The sequence below is a fragment of the Mytilus trossulus genome, chromosome 5 (genome assembly GCF_036588685.1).
Source record: "Mytilus trossulus isolate FHL-02 chromosome 5, PNRI_Mtr1.1.1.hap1, whole genome shotgun sequence".
Taxonomy (NCBI): Eukaryota; Metazoa; Mollusca; class Bivalvia; order Mytilida; family Mytilidae; genus Mytilus; species Mytilus trossulus.
The window spans coordinates 5,381,534-5,399,084 of NC_086377.1; the positions used below are offsets into that span (position 1 = coordinate 5,381,534).

Consider the following 17,551-nt stretch of genomic DNA (forward strand, 5'->3'; position numbering starts at 1 on the left):
CACTTCCTCAGGCGAATATGCTTGTGTATTCAAAATTCAATTCATATAGAGAAACCTACTAAAATAATGCCAATACGGAAAAAAACTCGTAAGCTCGTGCAATATGCCATTCTACTCGGGACAATATTCCCCAATATTCAATAACCCTATATTTACAGTTTATTATCATATGGTTATAAGAAATATTTTAGTTTCTTTATTTCCAAAGTTTCCCATCAGGTTTCCAGAGATAATTTCTGATTTTGTGCCAAAACTATTGGTTTTTAACGTTAAAATTACAGTTTCATAATTAGTTTTAATTTATTAAGATTTTCAAAGGCAGTTTGAAGAAGTTCACTGACAAAAATTAATACTAGTTCTTTGTCACCTGATCATCATGTCAACACAATGATGAATTAAATATAGGCATGCAGAATTCAATCAGGGTCAATGTCAATTTAAACCATATACATTTGTTTCTGTCCTGCATTTTGAACATGTACTTAAATCATTTATAAAAGAAAAAAACAGCGTAATCTGTTAAATTTGATTGTCGAAGGTGACATTTGTTTTTGTCTTTTATTTGATAAATGAATTGCAATTGAGTCTGTTGTATTATTTATGATACCTTTAGCATAAATTTCATAGAACTTACACGACTTTCGATAGTGCGTACACTTTTTACAAGAACACAATTTAATTTGCCTTGATACATGCAGAAATGTGATGATATAGAACGTCGATTCATGACAGTAGAAAAAAAAGAAAGATTAGATACAATCATCATCGATAAATGTCTCTCATTGATGATTTCAAATACAACTAGTAAGTATGCTGTATAATATAATTATTCAAATTAGTCCCAGCTTAGGGGGAGAGTTTGGATCCCGCTTACATGATTAACCCCGTACGGCGGTCAACAAAGAACAAATCCCATACCGCATTGCAGCTATAAAAGACTCCGATAAGAAAATATAAAACAATTCAAACAGGAAAACTAACGGCCGTATTTATATAAACAAAATAACGAAAAACAAATATGTAACACATAAACAAACGACAGCTACTGGATTAAAGCCAACTGACTTGGGACAGGCACATACATAAATAATATGGCGGGGTTAAACATGTTAGCGGGATTCCAACCTCCCCAAACCTGGGACAGTACAACATAAGGACGAACTATACAAATGTAAGTTGAAAAAGGCTTAACTCATCAGATGGACAAACATACAAGTGGACGTGGCCGTGTACTTATACACCCGACACAAAAACACACAATGATCTGAGGGTACTTGCAGTTATCTGACAGCTAGTTCAAAACCACTAACAATTAATACAAAAATCATGCATCTAAGACTAAACTATCAATCCGTACACATCCAACATCCAATGAATTTGTGGATTCAGTGTAAAGACGTCATAAACAGCCAGAGGAAGACATAATATTGTGCAATGCCAAATTACAGGTATCCACAGATTGTAAATCCATGAATATGTATATGTATATAACATACTAGAAATATTTAGTTAGCCTTTAATTTACTGATAACAACATCAATATGTTTACAATTTACCAATAAAACAAAAGTCAATGATCTTATTACAATGTTGAATAGCGTTTGAAATAAGTTTTCTACAGATACAACCAAACTTCATTCCAAATCTTAATATTTATGGGAAAACATTAGTATTGGTTCTAAGTAATTTATTGTAACGATATCCCTGATTTAATAATTTACTAGTAATACATAGATTGCATTCGTTTAAATCAAAAACGTCGCAACAGACACGGGCATAGCGAACGAGCTGTGAAATATAAACAATGTAAGATGGTGCCAATGGAACATCAACTTCTAAAAATAAAAAATTAACAATACGGAACGACAATTGTCTCTTTTGTCGTAAATTTTAGTGTGGAGTGTCCCGTTTACAACCGAGATATAATAATACAGAAAGGACAGTTTTTATCGAATAATGTGATTTATTTAAATTCAGTTCCTTGTGTTAAATTTCAGCAGTTGATTATTTAATGACACAATATTATCAAGATAACGGTAAGTGTTGTTGAATGTATTAATTAAATGCAATTTGGCAGGTCTTTGCTGAGTTTAGTCATAAACTGTGATTTGTAACAGTACAAAAAACAAGTCTGCTATTAAATGGACACAATAAGTGCCCATGGGGATACCGACAACCTGTCGATAAACTTTGTTGCCGAAACGTACATACATATTATAAAGGAGAAAATTAACATCTTCATTCATCTCATCAAACCTCCAGTAAGTATATCTAGCATATGTACCTTTCTCATTAGAGAAGAAGACTTTAAATGAGTTGCAGCAAATACATTTTCATTCAGCTTTACCAAACGACCTGATAACGTGTGTATAATAAGATTGTGTGGAAGTGTAGTGCAAAAAGTAGAAAAATCAAAACTGTCAACAGAATCAAAAGCACGTTATGTATCTCTTACATCCAAAGAATTGTGTACACTCCTAAAATGGTCAATACCACTATTCTATATATTTTATTACAATAGTGTATGCTAAGCTCTTTAATAGTAATTAATAAACAAGTTGAAAGCAGTGCAATTTTATCTAATATCTCTATGTTTACATATTTATCAACAGTCTTTTGGACGTTTATTTAGTATTCTATGTGTATGTATCAAGCAGCTCTCTTATAGAAGTTTATATGTTTACACATTTTGACCTGCTCTCTAATGGGAGTTTATCATAAATCTCTATGTTTACATATCTATCAGCTGTCTTATGGACGTTTATTTAATATCTCAATGTTTCCTTGTCGAACAGGATATTTTTGAGGTTTTAACATTTACATATATTTCTTTTTTGCAAAGTAAACATATATCACAATTCTTAAGTCTCGTGTCATTGCTTGATTATGCGTGGTTTGCTTTTAAAAAAGTCACATAAACCTTTACATTTGAATAGGGTTATTGTTGTCTTTATTTCAACATAATGATAAACTGTGTGAACTTCAATCATCGTATTGCACGACTCAATTAGGGTCAAACTCTTTCTTCTTCAAATGGACACACTATAGGTTATGTTATGTATCGTGTACTTTTAACATCAGGAAATTAGATGGCAATTTGTCAAATTCTGTTTGTAGAAAGTGACAAAATGTATTTGTCTTCTATTTGAATAAGGAAATGCATTTGATTTTGACCTGCATGATATTATAAGTTTTATGGTTCGCTACTGACCCCGTACGGATCCATAGAGGGTTAGTCAAATCCATAGGGGATGAGGCCGGAGGCCGAGTCCCCTATGAATTTCTATTCACCCTCTATGGATCCGTAGGGGGTCAATAATTAACAGTATAACGAATTTATCGGACGGTGGACTTTTTCTGCGGCGTATTGTTGAAAAATAAACAATGAAACACAATAACATTAATAGATGACGTCGCCATTAACGCGTCATGAACCCCATATGAAACTAACTAACCCCATACGGTCTCATAGGGGTCACCGCGTGACGGCGTTTAACCAGTCACAAAGTGATAATTCATCTAAAGTCCGATAAATATGTATATATTTTATAATCGATTGATGTTTAAAAGAACAGAAAATAGAAACAGGGAATGTCAAGGAAACGTTATTTTACTCTGCTTTACAAGTATGCAACTGTTAATAAACAAAAATGGTTATCACTTTAATATATTTCTTTAATTAACTAAAACATACAACTGATATTTAACTTTTGCATTTTTAATGCGCTGTACCTAGAATTTTGAAACGTAGACTGATATACGATAAGTGAACTTTGAAAATATAAAAAAAAACTTAGCACTCTGATATATAGATATAGGAAGATGTGGTGTGAGTGCCAATGAGACAACTCTCCATCCAAGTAACAATTTAAAAAGTAAACCATTATAGGTTAAAGCACTACCTTCAACACGGAGCCTTGGCTCACACCGAAAAACAAGCTATAAAAGGCCCCAAAATTACTAGTGTAAAACCATTCAAACGGAAAAACCAACGGTCTAATCTATATAAACAAAACGAGATAAACGAGAAACACGTATATATTACATAAACAAACGACAACTACTGTACAAAAAAGGGTGAAGGTTTGGATCCTTTAAAACGTTTAATCCCGCTGCAAATGTTTGCACCTGTTCTAAGTCAGGAATCTGATGTACAGTAGTTGTCGTTTGTTTATGTAATATATACGTGTTTCTCGTTTCTCGTTTTGTTTATATAGATTAGACCGTTGGTTTTCCCGTTTGAATGGTTTTACACTAGTAATTTTGGGACCCTTTATAGCTTGTTGTTCGGTGTGAGCCAAGGCTCCGTGTTGAAGGCCGTACTTTAACCTATAATGGTTTACTTTTTAAATTGTTATTTGGATGGAGAGTTGTCTCATTGGCACTCACACCACATCTTCCTATATCTATGTTTCTCTGAATTTCGTAACTAAAACAAACAACACAAATCAAAATGTCTACTTTTTTTTATTAAATGTACCTAGAATTTTGAAAAAAATAGTTTTGAGTAAATGAAATTGGTGAACTTTTAAAACATATATAAAACAAAAACCCATTGCTGTAATAGGTTTCTCTGATTTTAATAACGTAAATAGAATATCTTCAAATGAAACTAAGATCACTTACTTCAACAGATTATTTTGGACGTAAGAAATTATTTTGTTTTTTATCATTCTTAGCTCTTGGTCTTCATATTTGTCACTATCGCTGGTTATTTGTTGAAATATAACTTGACGGAATGAGTATGGATTTATAACTCAATGATCCGCTGTTAAATCAATGGACTTCTTTTCTCAGAATAACAATTATGATTCTTTAGGTTTACAAATGGTTTATACAAAACCCATTAACATGTTTTAGTCACTGAAATCACAAACATAATGTACCATATATACTAACTAAACAAAGCTGAACGTTGACTTTAAACTAGTCATAAGGCGGAATACAGACAACGTCTGTGTCTCAATTTCACCTGCATGTCCTTCAAATATTCGGTTAATTTATTTTATGCAAAAATGCTGACAATGATGTTATTTGATCAAGGATGGACTGAAAAGTTTTCAATTTAATAAATCATTGCTATAAAAGCATGTCGATTCACCAATGCTCTAGTAAGTTTAATCGATTAAACATTATCAATTATGATCAAAGAATTTTCAAAGAATTGAATAGTATAAATACACATCTTAGCAGTTGTATCACCACACTGGTTTAACATCGTCAAACCTCAGTCACCATGGTTAAGATAACTTTACTTCTTGTGTGCTTCGTCGGAGCTGCATATTGCACAAAAGGCGGCTATGGCAGCGGTGGATATGGCAGTGGTGGTGGTGGTGGAGGTGGCGGAGGAGGATTTGGATCAGGCGGTGGTGGCGGAGGCTTAACATTACTATTAGGAGGAGGAGGAGGCGGAGGAAGAGGAGGAGGAGGCGGCGGTGGTGGTGGAAAAGGAGGTCAGTTGGTATCTAAGTTATTCTGGGTTTTTTTCTGATTGTCAGGAGTGGATTGTTATAATTAAGTACTGGTAGTTTGATGTGTAACAAGTAAGGTAACTCAATATTGTGTTTTGACATCTAACGAACTGAAGCATGTGTACAGACAATAATCAAAGAAAGACATATGTATTGCCTTATAGAAGTTTAGGGATATATAACACATGACAGCATTTTCTTATACTTTTCCAGTACGAAGATTTTACGATGCCTTTCATAAATAAAAAAGTATGATAAACAGTATGGGTCACCAAGCTTTTTGTCAAGGCACGATATGCTCAAAATTGCAACAATTTAATTAAATTATTCATGAATAAAACATTTCTGGCCATAAAAAAGAAATCAAAGAAACACATTTTTTTGAAATAAAATAAGAGAAAACAAGGTGAGATAATATAACAAAAAATTTAAAAAAAATTGTATGACCGAACTAGTTTTCTTGATACAAGTAAAAAATTGAAAATTGCCCTATTTCTCCAATATACGTTTTGTAATGAAAGAGTTATCTCCCCTTAAACATGTTAAATGGGCTTATTATGAAAAAAAAAAATTCTTAAAGCACAACGATTTAGTATTTGTTCAAACATGTTCGATAATGCAATGAATAAGTAAGTTTTCTTTGTATATACCAATAATGTAACAGATAAATTGCAAATCGGTCTTCACATTTTGAGATTTGGGCAAATAATTAAACAGGTTATTTACTCTCTTTTTACAATTTAAAATGGCGTATACCTACCGTGCAAGGGTTGTATAGCCAGTCAAGGTCGTTAAAAACTTCCATTTGTTTTTGTAACTACCTTAAGGTGGTATCTAACACTACAGGGAGGTAACTCTATAAAGTCAGCTAAATGTTTTAATTTAATTACGTTGTGTTATAAAGGGAATATTAAGGTTCTCAATGATCAAATTAGGGGTTTGGCAAATTGATATATAACCAGTGTAATTTTTCTGACAAAACGGTTGGTTCCAAATTTTTCATTTTTTTTATATTTGTGTTTAAGGATTAAAGTAAATACATAGTCAAAATTTTATGAAAATTAAACGAGCAAAATTAATTTTAGTGAAAGTGTTTGGTACCACCTAAGTAAGACAAATTGCATGTTGCGTTTAGACTCGTCAATCATCATCATACATTTCTGTTAACACATGTTTACTATTTTACTTTGAAACGTATAACAGGTTATGGCTCAGGATATGGTGGAAGCAGTGGATATAGTGCTGGGTATGGCAGCGGTGGATCTGGTGCTGGAGGCATTGGTGCGGGGCTCTTGTTATCAGGAGGAGGAGGCGGAGGAGGAGGAGGCGGTGGAGGCGGAGGAAAAGGAGGTTAGTTAGTTTCAAAGTAAGTATTTACATATAATGATTTTACCACGGGTTGGCCCTTTATACTAAATATTTTTCGATCGATATATATGTTCTAATAGGACAAATACAGCAATTCGAAGCGTTTAAGGTGAATGCAAACATTTGATGTGCCCATAAAAAAAAATAATTTTACATTGACGTAAAGAACAGAGCCAAAATTAATTAGTGACATGTTTGAACTAATTTTACTTGCATCTCTTAAATGTTAAAAAAATGGCCATCAACACAATTTTAGATCACTTGAATACGTTCCCTAATGATTTCCTGTTTCACAAGTGTGCATTTGTCCGTACACATGCTAATATTTGGACATTATTTTATCTATGACGTCGGGTACCTCATTGATAACAAATCGTATGAAGTAGGAGTACGATCGGAACAGCCCAAATTATATATTCATATTTTACTACAGGTGTGTACTGAAAGGATATGACAAACGTCTTGTTAGATTACTTTCTGAGTTTGGTATATAAGCAGAAATCTTACTCTAAATAATATTCCTGATGTTTAACAGGAGTAATATTTCCGACAAACAATTAATTGCAACATTTAAATAGGCATTTATCAAGCAGTTGCATATGATTTGCCTTAATTGAGAAACATCAAATATGTTTTTGTTCACAGACTGGTCAAGTATTATCATACATTTATAAAAATGGTTAATACATTATCGCGGAATTGAAATTGAAGTTTTAATATTAATAAAGGTTATGGATACGGTGGTGGAAGCAGTGGAGGATACAGTGTTGGGTATGGAGGTGGTTGTAGTGGTGGCGGTTGTGGCGGAGGATTTGGATCAGGTGGTGGTGGCGGAGGATTGGTAGTAGGACAACTTGTATCTGTAATTGGAACTGGTGGTGGTGGCGGATCTGGAAATGGTGGTTCCAGTGGTGGATACGGATATGGTGGTTCCAGTGGTAGATACGGATATGGTGGTTCCAGTGGTGGATACGGATATGGTGGTTCCAATGGTGGATACGGAAATGGTGGTTCCAGTGGACCTGCATTTATTGTTGTGTCAGGTGGAGGCTCCGGAGGAGGTTCCGGTGGCGGTTCCGGTTGGGCGTCCGGTGGAGGTTCCGGTTGGGCTTTCGGTAGAAGTTCCGGTGGGTCAGGTGGAAAAGGATATTCATACTAAACAATGTTTGTTTGACCGGACTAATCATGTTTGAAACATGCATATTTTCTCCTTTTAGACTACAATAAACATATAATCATGCAGAATTTTTGTTGATTATCAATGACAAATCAATCGGTTATATTTATGTCTAGGTCAAACCTTAAAATATAAACACCAATACAGATCGCAGTAAGTTTTATTCACTCACTTGATTAAATGAAACATGTCAACTTCAAGCAGACAAGTTAGCTTTTCCTGTCGTGTTCGATGTAAACATCACCTTATGCATATCATTTACCATTTTCTTTCCTTCATCAGATAGACTCAGTCAAAAACAAACCATACCAATAATGGGTCCTATTCAACTTGACGATAAACGATTCGTCAAATTTTAAAACAGTTGGTCTTTAAAGATGCAATTAAAAAAATCAATAACTATTAATTATAATGCAATTAGTTTGCAACGATAATTTTTATTGGACGCTGACAAATATTTTGAGGGGTTATATTCCACGTCCGTAACTAATTAGTAAGTCACCATTTTGAAATCCGATTTTCTTGGGGTACGTAATTTAAAAAAAAAACACACATTGTGAGCCTTTCTTTTGTCGATATTGAAACCATTTTGAATCTACGAAAAGTAAAAATACGCTAAGCATTCAAATTTGACTTCCAGATTTTACATATGATGTCAATTTTTTTAGATGGTAAAGACGATGCAATTACCCAAGCGGCGTTAAATCAATAACGATAGTCATTTGATAACAGTGAATTTGTGAAAAGTACACTGGCTATCAACCGATCAAATCCCAGGATTTTTACATAAGGTGTAATTATAAGCAGGAAAAATGGAACAGCAAGAAATTATGACAAATAGATTTTAATAGATCGAAATGATAAACAAAAAAGGACATTTCGAGATTTAAACTAAACTCTTAATTCAGCGTAAAAACCACTTACAGCAATTGAATCTTATAGACAAAGACCTATATTTTTGTTTCGCAAGCCATTTCATGATTAACGTCTTTGTTACGGTATATTACAATTTGGTTATAAGAAGTATTCGAGTACGAACCAATCATAAAATAACTTGAGTTTCATTATTTCCTAAATTGGCCAGATGGTCAGAGTTAACTTCTGAGTTTGTGCCAAAACTATAGGTTTTTAACCTTGATATTCCAGTTTAATAATGAATTATAAACTATTGTAATTATCAAAGGGCCTTTGCAGTAGTTGTCTGATACCAATTGATCCTAGTTCTTTGTCACTTGATCGTCGTGTCAAAACATTGATAAATTGGATGTCAGGCTATGTCGTCTTTAGATTGAATATATCGATGCAAGATTTATTCAGGGTCAAGGTCAATATCATACACACTATATTCTGCAATGTGTACTTTTAACATTATACAAAGAAATTACATGGTAATCTGTCAAATTTGGATTGTCAATCGTGACATGTGTCTTTGTCTAATATTTGATTTATGAATTGTAATTGGTTTTGATGTATTTTTTTTATTTGATTGATGAATTGTAATTGGTTTTGATGATTTTTTTTTTTTTTTATTTGATTGATGAATTGTAATTGGTTTTGATGATTTTTTTTTATGGAAAAGCAATGCAATTGAATTTTTAATGAACAAACTGGAAAGGGTTAATATGTCAAAGACACCTCAAGTATGAAATTGCTGTGAACAACAAAATGCTTGTCACTTTAATGTGGTTCTCTAATTTGCATGACAAAGCTTTCCACACAGACAGTATGTTAATTGTTACATGTGTTAATTGATGTAAAAAAAATGTATCTAAAAATCTAAAATTGATAATGTTAGCACTAGACTTCCTAATTTTGATATCAAACAGATAACTATAATTTTATAGGAATTATTCATTATTGAGTGACACGGAAAAATAAACTCAAACAAGTACTTATCAACGAGGAAAATTCAGACGGAAATCAAGTGGCGAACAACTGTCATATTCCTGACTTAAAAACAATTGTCACATTACTGACCTGGCGGGTAAAACTGGAATTTATAGGTACACTCTAGACATACAACAAAACTGAGTAAAATATATTCATAAACATCTTTGTAAAAGTGCAAAGTAAGTTAGATAGACAGGTAATGTCAGGTTAACACTAGCATGCGTAGTAACAAAACTGACTAACCTATTGATTCCGGGTTATATTTGTAAACAATCTGTTTATCTGTGAACTAAATTTAACCTATTCTATATAGTTTGGATACATGATGGGTGACATTGTTGAGAAAGAAGATGCGATATTATTTGGAAAAACTCGCCTTGAGAATAGAGTGTTCACATTCTTTCAATTTAAGTTAAACGGTTTGTGATGTTCCATGTTTATTGATTCACTAATTATGGTTTGTTTTCCTACAGTTCAAATTATATGTGCCATCATATATAACAGTATTAAACTTGTCGAGGAGGACAATATATAAAAAGGAATATCAACTTTTCAAACTTGACCGATTATTCACATTGAAATATGATACATTCTGCAAGATGTTAACAAATATGTAATGCATATTTAAACAGAGGGTGCTTTTCACTTAAGGGCAAAGTACCTGAAAAACGATAGTGCATTAACCTTTAAAAAGCACGCATTGGCTAATTTGAATTGATACATGCTACTACAATATTGAGTGTAATGATATAGACCGTCAATTCATACCGATAGAAAGACAAAAATAATGTGCACATTTTTACTTCAAAATCTGGTTCCGCTACTAACATGACTTAAAGCAAAGGTCTTGATCAACATGCTTTTAAATATCGTTCACTTCTACTCACCCAATGCAATTTTCTGCTCACTTTATATTGTTTTTTAACATTGGTCGCATCTCTTTCATATTGTATTGTAAATCGTTGTTTGCAACAGGCCGGTCGGCCGACATGAAGACAACACAAAGATTAAGAGGGTTTACCAATCGTTTACCGTAAAGAAATGTTTCAGTTTTTAATAAAACTTGACTGATTAGATTTTAATTACCATCGAAAAGACGGACGATACCAGAGGGAGAGTCAAAGTCATAGATAAAAAATAATCTGACAACGCCACAACTAAAAATAAAAATACAAACAGACAAAAATAGTATAGAAGACACAACATAGAAAACTAAAGATTAAGCAACACGAACCCCACCAAATACTTGTGGTGATCGTAGGTGCTCCGGAAAGGTAAGCAGATCATGTTCCACGCGCGAGGGTTCAGAGTTGTTTCGAGAAAATCAAGTTTTAAGTTTTCAAACATTCTGGCAATTAGGGTTTTCGTCAGAGTGAGTTGATATTTGGCACAATTGTTGGGACGAAATAGTATTTTGTATTTTGCATTTGAATATAGAAGAAGAGTTCCATACATAAAAGGTAAAAAAAGTAGGTCAAAGCACATAGAACCGTTTTGCCCTAGGTAAAAATGACTGAACTAAGTAAGGCAAAAAGGTTCTAAATGCTTAAATTACCTGATATGTTTGTCATTTAACATGTCATAAGTAAACAAAATATCAAAGAGAGCTAATATTTTATTACAGGCATTTGTCTGGAACAGTATTTTATGTTTCATGTTCGTCATCATCCTCCATATCTGGCTCTGGTAACTTATCTTGGATGTATTTTCCACAGAGGTGATTCTCATAATAGGAGTGGTATGTAGATGGAATTACCCCACTGCTGCATAGAGATAGCAGATCTGCTTTTTTGGCCTCAAACATAGGCAATTTGGTATCATAGGCAGGTCCCAGCGTGATGCATAGCCTTCTTACGTCCCCGCAGTCCACTTTGTTGGACATTAACTCTCTGAAACTTTTCTTTATCAAAATAATAATTAAAGTACATGTAAATTGCGTCTGGGGATGCTTTATCTACCTTTATCCATTTAACAAGTAGCCCGTTTATTGTCTTATTGTCAACCGTCTTTTTCATGTTGTTGCACAATTTTTTGCGAAGAGATTTTAAGTCAGAGAAGTCCCGGAAATTCATTGGAATTACTATGTAAGGATTCTTCTTTCTAGCCATTGAAACAACTGTATCCCACAGTGAGAGATGATAGATCTGTGTATTCTTCTTTGCTCTTTCAACTGCAGAGTGAATGGAATCTGCTTCCATCTCTGAATGTCCACGCTCAAACAACTTGTGATTATTTTTTTCTATGCTATTGTGTTGTTTTAATGAGTACAAAATTGCAGATACAACATACTGATTTCTGTTTTGTCAACCACAGGTGTCTGAGTAAAATGTAACTTTCTTCAAATGAGTGTTCTTTTCTGCTACCGAATTTATATGCATGAGGATGCATGATCTTATTTCGTTTGAGCCCCGTCCTCCGTTAACTTTATCCCATAAATAACAGGTTCCTTTTCCATCCCAAAGTGAGTAAAAGGACAAATTGTAAGTTGAAAGACATCGTTAATAGTATAGATCTCCAACCATTGAACATGGAGTAGGTAATACTGCTTCTAAATCAAAAGTTGAAACAAAAAATGACTTGTTAGTTTTTGCTCTTTGCTTGTCCCTGACTTTTGATCCCTCGAACTTTCTTTGTTTCTTTGATGATGTACAAATTGTTCTTTGTCATCGTTATTTAGTTCTCCTCGCTGTTTGTTTCTCATAATAAACAATACATACAGAACATTGATCTTTCTTTGGTCTATGGAAGGCTAAGTTGTAATCTCTACAAAAGATATCCCTGTAGATATTTATCTTACATGGTTTCTTTCCTTTTTTCTTACACAGCTCTTCATACAAGTAGAACATCTTTCTCAGAGATAAATTTGCACTGAGATACTGCCTGTTAGAATCTTTTCTGGTGTAATGTGATGGAACTGTTGGGAAGGACTTTATATACAGTCCGCTAAAAGTTAAGCACCACCTACTTTTATTGCATCGATTTTTTTTCAAATTTAAAAAATCAATTATTCCTCGAAAAATAGAAAACAATCATATAGCAATTGTGCTAATGTATACCATAAACAAACCACAAATATAATTTTGGTCACTTATGGAGGTTCTATGCATGTAGGTTTTTCGTTCATAGAAATAGTGTAAATTACACAATTTAGAAATGGAATTTAAGTTCCACTGTGATCTTATTTTTTTACAACAATTAATTACCCAATATCATTAAAAATTTCTACACGTAATCTTTGGTATGGTCGACAAATTGATTGTCAACATTTGAGTCAATAGCATGTGTAGCAACCTCATTTCCGGTACAGTTTCATAACACGACGTATCTTTCTCGGTACAAGCCTTCAAAACTTTAGTTGGGGAAATCTGGTGCATTAAACAACAAATGCCACTTTTAAATCGACAAACTTTTGTAAAGGTGAATATCTGCGATTGAGATTTCCGACAATGGCATCTCAGACATGTTTTATAGGGTTTATGTATGGAGTCAAGGAAGGCCAAAAATTAGTGTAAATGGCTAGTTGCTCTTTGGACTCGGTTAAAATTTCTGCTCTGTGTGGTATAGCGTTGTTATTCAGGTACAAGGGTCTTGACAATGTTGACGCAAGTGGGGGATTATTAAAATGACGGACTACAACGTGTTAAGGCACCAAATCTCTGTATGTCTCTCCGTTTATAATACCCTGCAGAATCTGCATACCCACCTTATAACGGTATACGAAGCAACCCCGTACTTGAACACAACCAGCATTGAATGCAGTCCTTGTGCACACATTGTTTTTGGTCATAGGCCGTTTTTTCCTTTGCGAAATTCGTATTATGGCGTCTACTGGCAGTAAAGGAAACTGACTCCCATCTGACCAATGAGTGTTTTGTCAGGTTCTTATGTTCAAGCATTGATGGTCATTATCCCATTTAAACCTTACGGTAGAGTACCTGCTTGAAGGTACAGGTCTCTGTACACCACGACTTGCTCTTCGTTTGCCTCTATGAAGTCGACCGACCAATGTACGAACACTTACACGACCACCTGGCGAAACAGTGTACTTGTAAACGCACAGATGATCTTTGGTAAAAGGTTGCTTGGCTGGTTTATTGGAGTTCAATCTTTTTGGTCGTAATGAATTCAATTAGTGTATGTTAAAGGTAATTTATAACACTAAACATTAATATTTTTTTTGCAATAGTTAAAAAAGTATTGCCAGTTATATTTCGGTGGTGCTTAACTTTTGGCGGACTGTATATGTTCCCTTATATAATTTATGTCAATCTCTGGAGTTTTGTTTACAGATGGACTTTTTCCACGATTATCTATACCGACAAAGACTCCATGTTGTTTCTTTTTCAATGCATACTGTACATTTTTTTGGCTGATGTCTAAAGCTCCAAGAAAGAATGTTTTACAGATTCTTTCCCTTTTTTCATTAACTGTAAGGTGATAGGAATTTGAGTTCTCTTTCCTATTTGTTGTAGTTTTTGGGCCTTCTCTTGGTCTACATGTTGACAAAGAAAAGCCCGTTGTTTTTCATAGGAACCCATTGGGTAGTAAGTAGAAATATTTTATACGCATCGTCTTTTGAAATTTTATTAGAGTAACGAAATTTGCATCTAGAACAATCACGATACTTTACGGTCTTTTGAGCTTGCTGTTTTCCTGTTCTACCAATGTACGGTAAACCATGTACTCTGTTATGCTTTCTCTTATTTTTTATCCAGGCTTGTGGATTGCATTTCATCTTTCGGGAAAGTTGCTTCTTTACCGGACTTTTATAGTTCGCTCTTTTTCTAGGAGTGAAAATACTTCTTCTCTTGGAAACTTATGTTTTTCTTGATGGTGTTTTATTTAAGTTTTCATTTGTTGTTGAATTTTGTGTTTCCATCATTTTAACTGCATCATAATGTTCCTGACCAGTTATTCAGAAAAGTGCTACTTTTAGGAAATCTGTTCATGTACTATACTCGCCAAGATCTGGTAAAATGTCATACACAGAATTTGAAACTTTACTTGAATTGACACGTATTGGGTGTTTGTAGATGTTTGATAATGCTAAAGGCGTCATATCTGCTAAATCAGAATTTCAGTGGCCATTATAACTGAGATCATGCAGATTGTCATCATAACGTTTTGTCTTCTCTTCTTCTGATAATTGTTCATCAAAACTTAAAACAAATGCTGTAATGTACTCTCTCATGTTGAAGGTGTTCAACTGAATCTGTCCGTATCTTTCAACATTTAATTCAGAATTTCCTTCTTGTAATCCATGTAAAACTGCTTTTAAGAAGCAATTTCCATCAGCTGATATTGGTACTCTCTTCAAGTTGTTACTTAACAAAGGATTGTTCAGTCGGAAAGTATGATCAGTTTTATCTGTATATTCAAGACATCGTTTTGTCTTTTTTCTCTCTAAACGAGTAATTAATCTTACTATGATAATTGATATGGCTGTTTTTGGTGGACAAACAACCCTTTCTCTTTACCTGGCTTGATCTCAATGAATTTGAACCTGTTGACAATCGTAAAGCTGCATTATTTTTCAACTTCTTGGAAATGGTTTTTAGAGGCTGTTTCTGCAATATTTTCTTGTTTTTTGTAACATTAATCAATGGAATATTATCATCTGGGTCGTCTTTTGTTCTCTGTTTCTTATTCTTTAAATTTGAACCAGTAGACAAACTTTGTTAACGTTTTTTTCAGAATGGCGTTATAAGCTTGTAATCGCTCCTTATTTTTTGTTACATTAATCTAAGGTATACTGTCGTCTGGATCCGACTCCTCGGATGATTTATCACAGACTGTTGATGGTTTCTTCTTGTTACAGACTGCAGTATCAGCTGTTGATGTAGTGAATATCGATATAACAATCGTGTCATGTGTGTCAGTGCTGTTTTCAGTTGTTGGTGAAGTTTCTGTTTCTTCTGTGTCTTGATCAATGGTCTCTGAAATTGCTTTAAGATCTATATCTGACCAGTCTGACCAATCTATGTCAGAATCCATCTGAAATAATTTTAAAATTTCAAATCAATATTAATCTTATACATATTATGCAACTTAATAGAAGTTATATCCATGCTTAATTGTATTTATTTGTAAATATAAAAGTAATGATTTAGATGAAAATATCTGTATGCTTTGTTTTCAAATGCTTAATAGCAATCTTGTAAGTCTGGGATAATAATAAATAAACAAATAGGATGCTGACAGCAAGCATCTACTTCTTCAATATATTCATCATAAAAGCTTTTTAGATATCATTGCCTTTCCAATTTATGATCAATGTTATTATAAATATATACCCAATTTTTTCTAAAGACCCTCTTAATAAAATATATATTTTAGATACCTGTAAGCTTTTAGTCTGTTTATTTTATAATACTGAAATCTTCAATGTGTAATCTTCACAGTAACATAAATGAATTTAGGTTATTAAAAATAGACTACCCAATGAAGACCCTCATTACCTATTACAATATTATTCCAGTTAATTATTATTATATTAATCAATGAAATATCATATGCATATTATATTTTACATATATATTAATAAATTGAAAATGTATACATATTTATACATATTCATATAACTTTGATATAAATCTGTGAAACAAACTTACTTGTAAATTATATTTATTATTTTGTCTTCTAACATGTGTTTACTGGCGTAATTATGTGTGTTAATACTGAAACTGGTTCACATTCTACAGATAAGATTATCAAAATAAAAAAACTAGAAGTGGAATGAAATATAATCTCATATCCAAAAATATCACAGTATGTTTATCTTAATTATCTGTCTAATCTGTAGAGCAAAATGGTACTATCTGGCAGATAGAACCTTTTTGCACTTATGTCAATATAGATAAAACCTTTTTGCACAAATCAAACTTGACATTTGTAGATAAAACCTTTGAACATATTACTTTTTTCAATCTTATTATTTACTATATGACTTCAATATTTTTACAGATGATAAAAATTATAATTTCACTTATTTCTGCATATAAAACTGAAAAATTATGAGAAATACAGATAGAACCTTTTTGCTCTGAACCCTCGATGCGGTACCCATCGTGTTGCGTATGTCATTACACATTGGGAAATAGTCTAATTGGGTAGGTCACATTCGTAAAAAGAGAAAGGGTATTGTAGTTACGACAAAAGGGACATATCAGATATCAACTAATATCAGCGGTTATTCCATAACAGTCAACCAACTCGTAATGGTGTCCGTAAAATTTACGAAGGGATATTTCAAGGTCACCATTTGGAACTCAAGCCCGAGAATATCGTATCAATTGGGAGATATATACTCCGTATGTATGCGCTGCTGCAATGTTGCTACATAGAAATGGAACATTCACAATTGGGGAGCTGATATCATCTCTTTTGTCGTAAAGTGTTGTTTTCAACCAACCCTCATTGTCAATTGCTAGATGTAAGTCAATATACGAGACACATCTAGCTGTATCTGTAGTATCCTTTATCTTTAGTTCGATGGGATAGATTCGATTAAAACAGTCACCAAATTTTGTATTATTTAGTCAGAAAACATTATTCATATAGCAAAACGTAAAGTTAAAGGATATTGCAATCTTCTCATCTATCTTCCTCAGATGTTCCTGTATGAAGTCAGCCACATAATAATAAA

At 33.2% G+C, this 17,551-nt stretch overlaps 1 protein-coding gene across 1 annotated transcript; it reads left to right on the top strand.

Annotated features, from left to right (window-relative positions):
* The first annotated feature begins 5,236 nt into the window (after window positions 1-5,236).
* Window positions 5,237-7,998, top strand: LOC134719333 (uncharacterized). The gene is made up of 3 exons (XM_063582342.1): window positions 5,237-5,453; window positions 6,675-6,821; window positions 7,568-7,998. The coding sequence occupies exons 1-3, from the start codon at window positions 5,237-5,239 to the stop codon at window positions 7,996-7,998; spliced, it is 795 nt and encodes a 264-aa protein (XP_063438412.1).
* The last annotated feature ends 9,553 nt before the right edge of the window (window positions 7,999-17,551 follow it).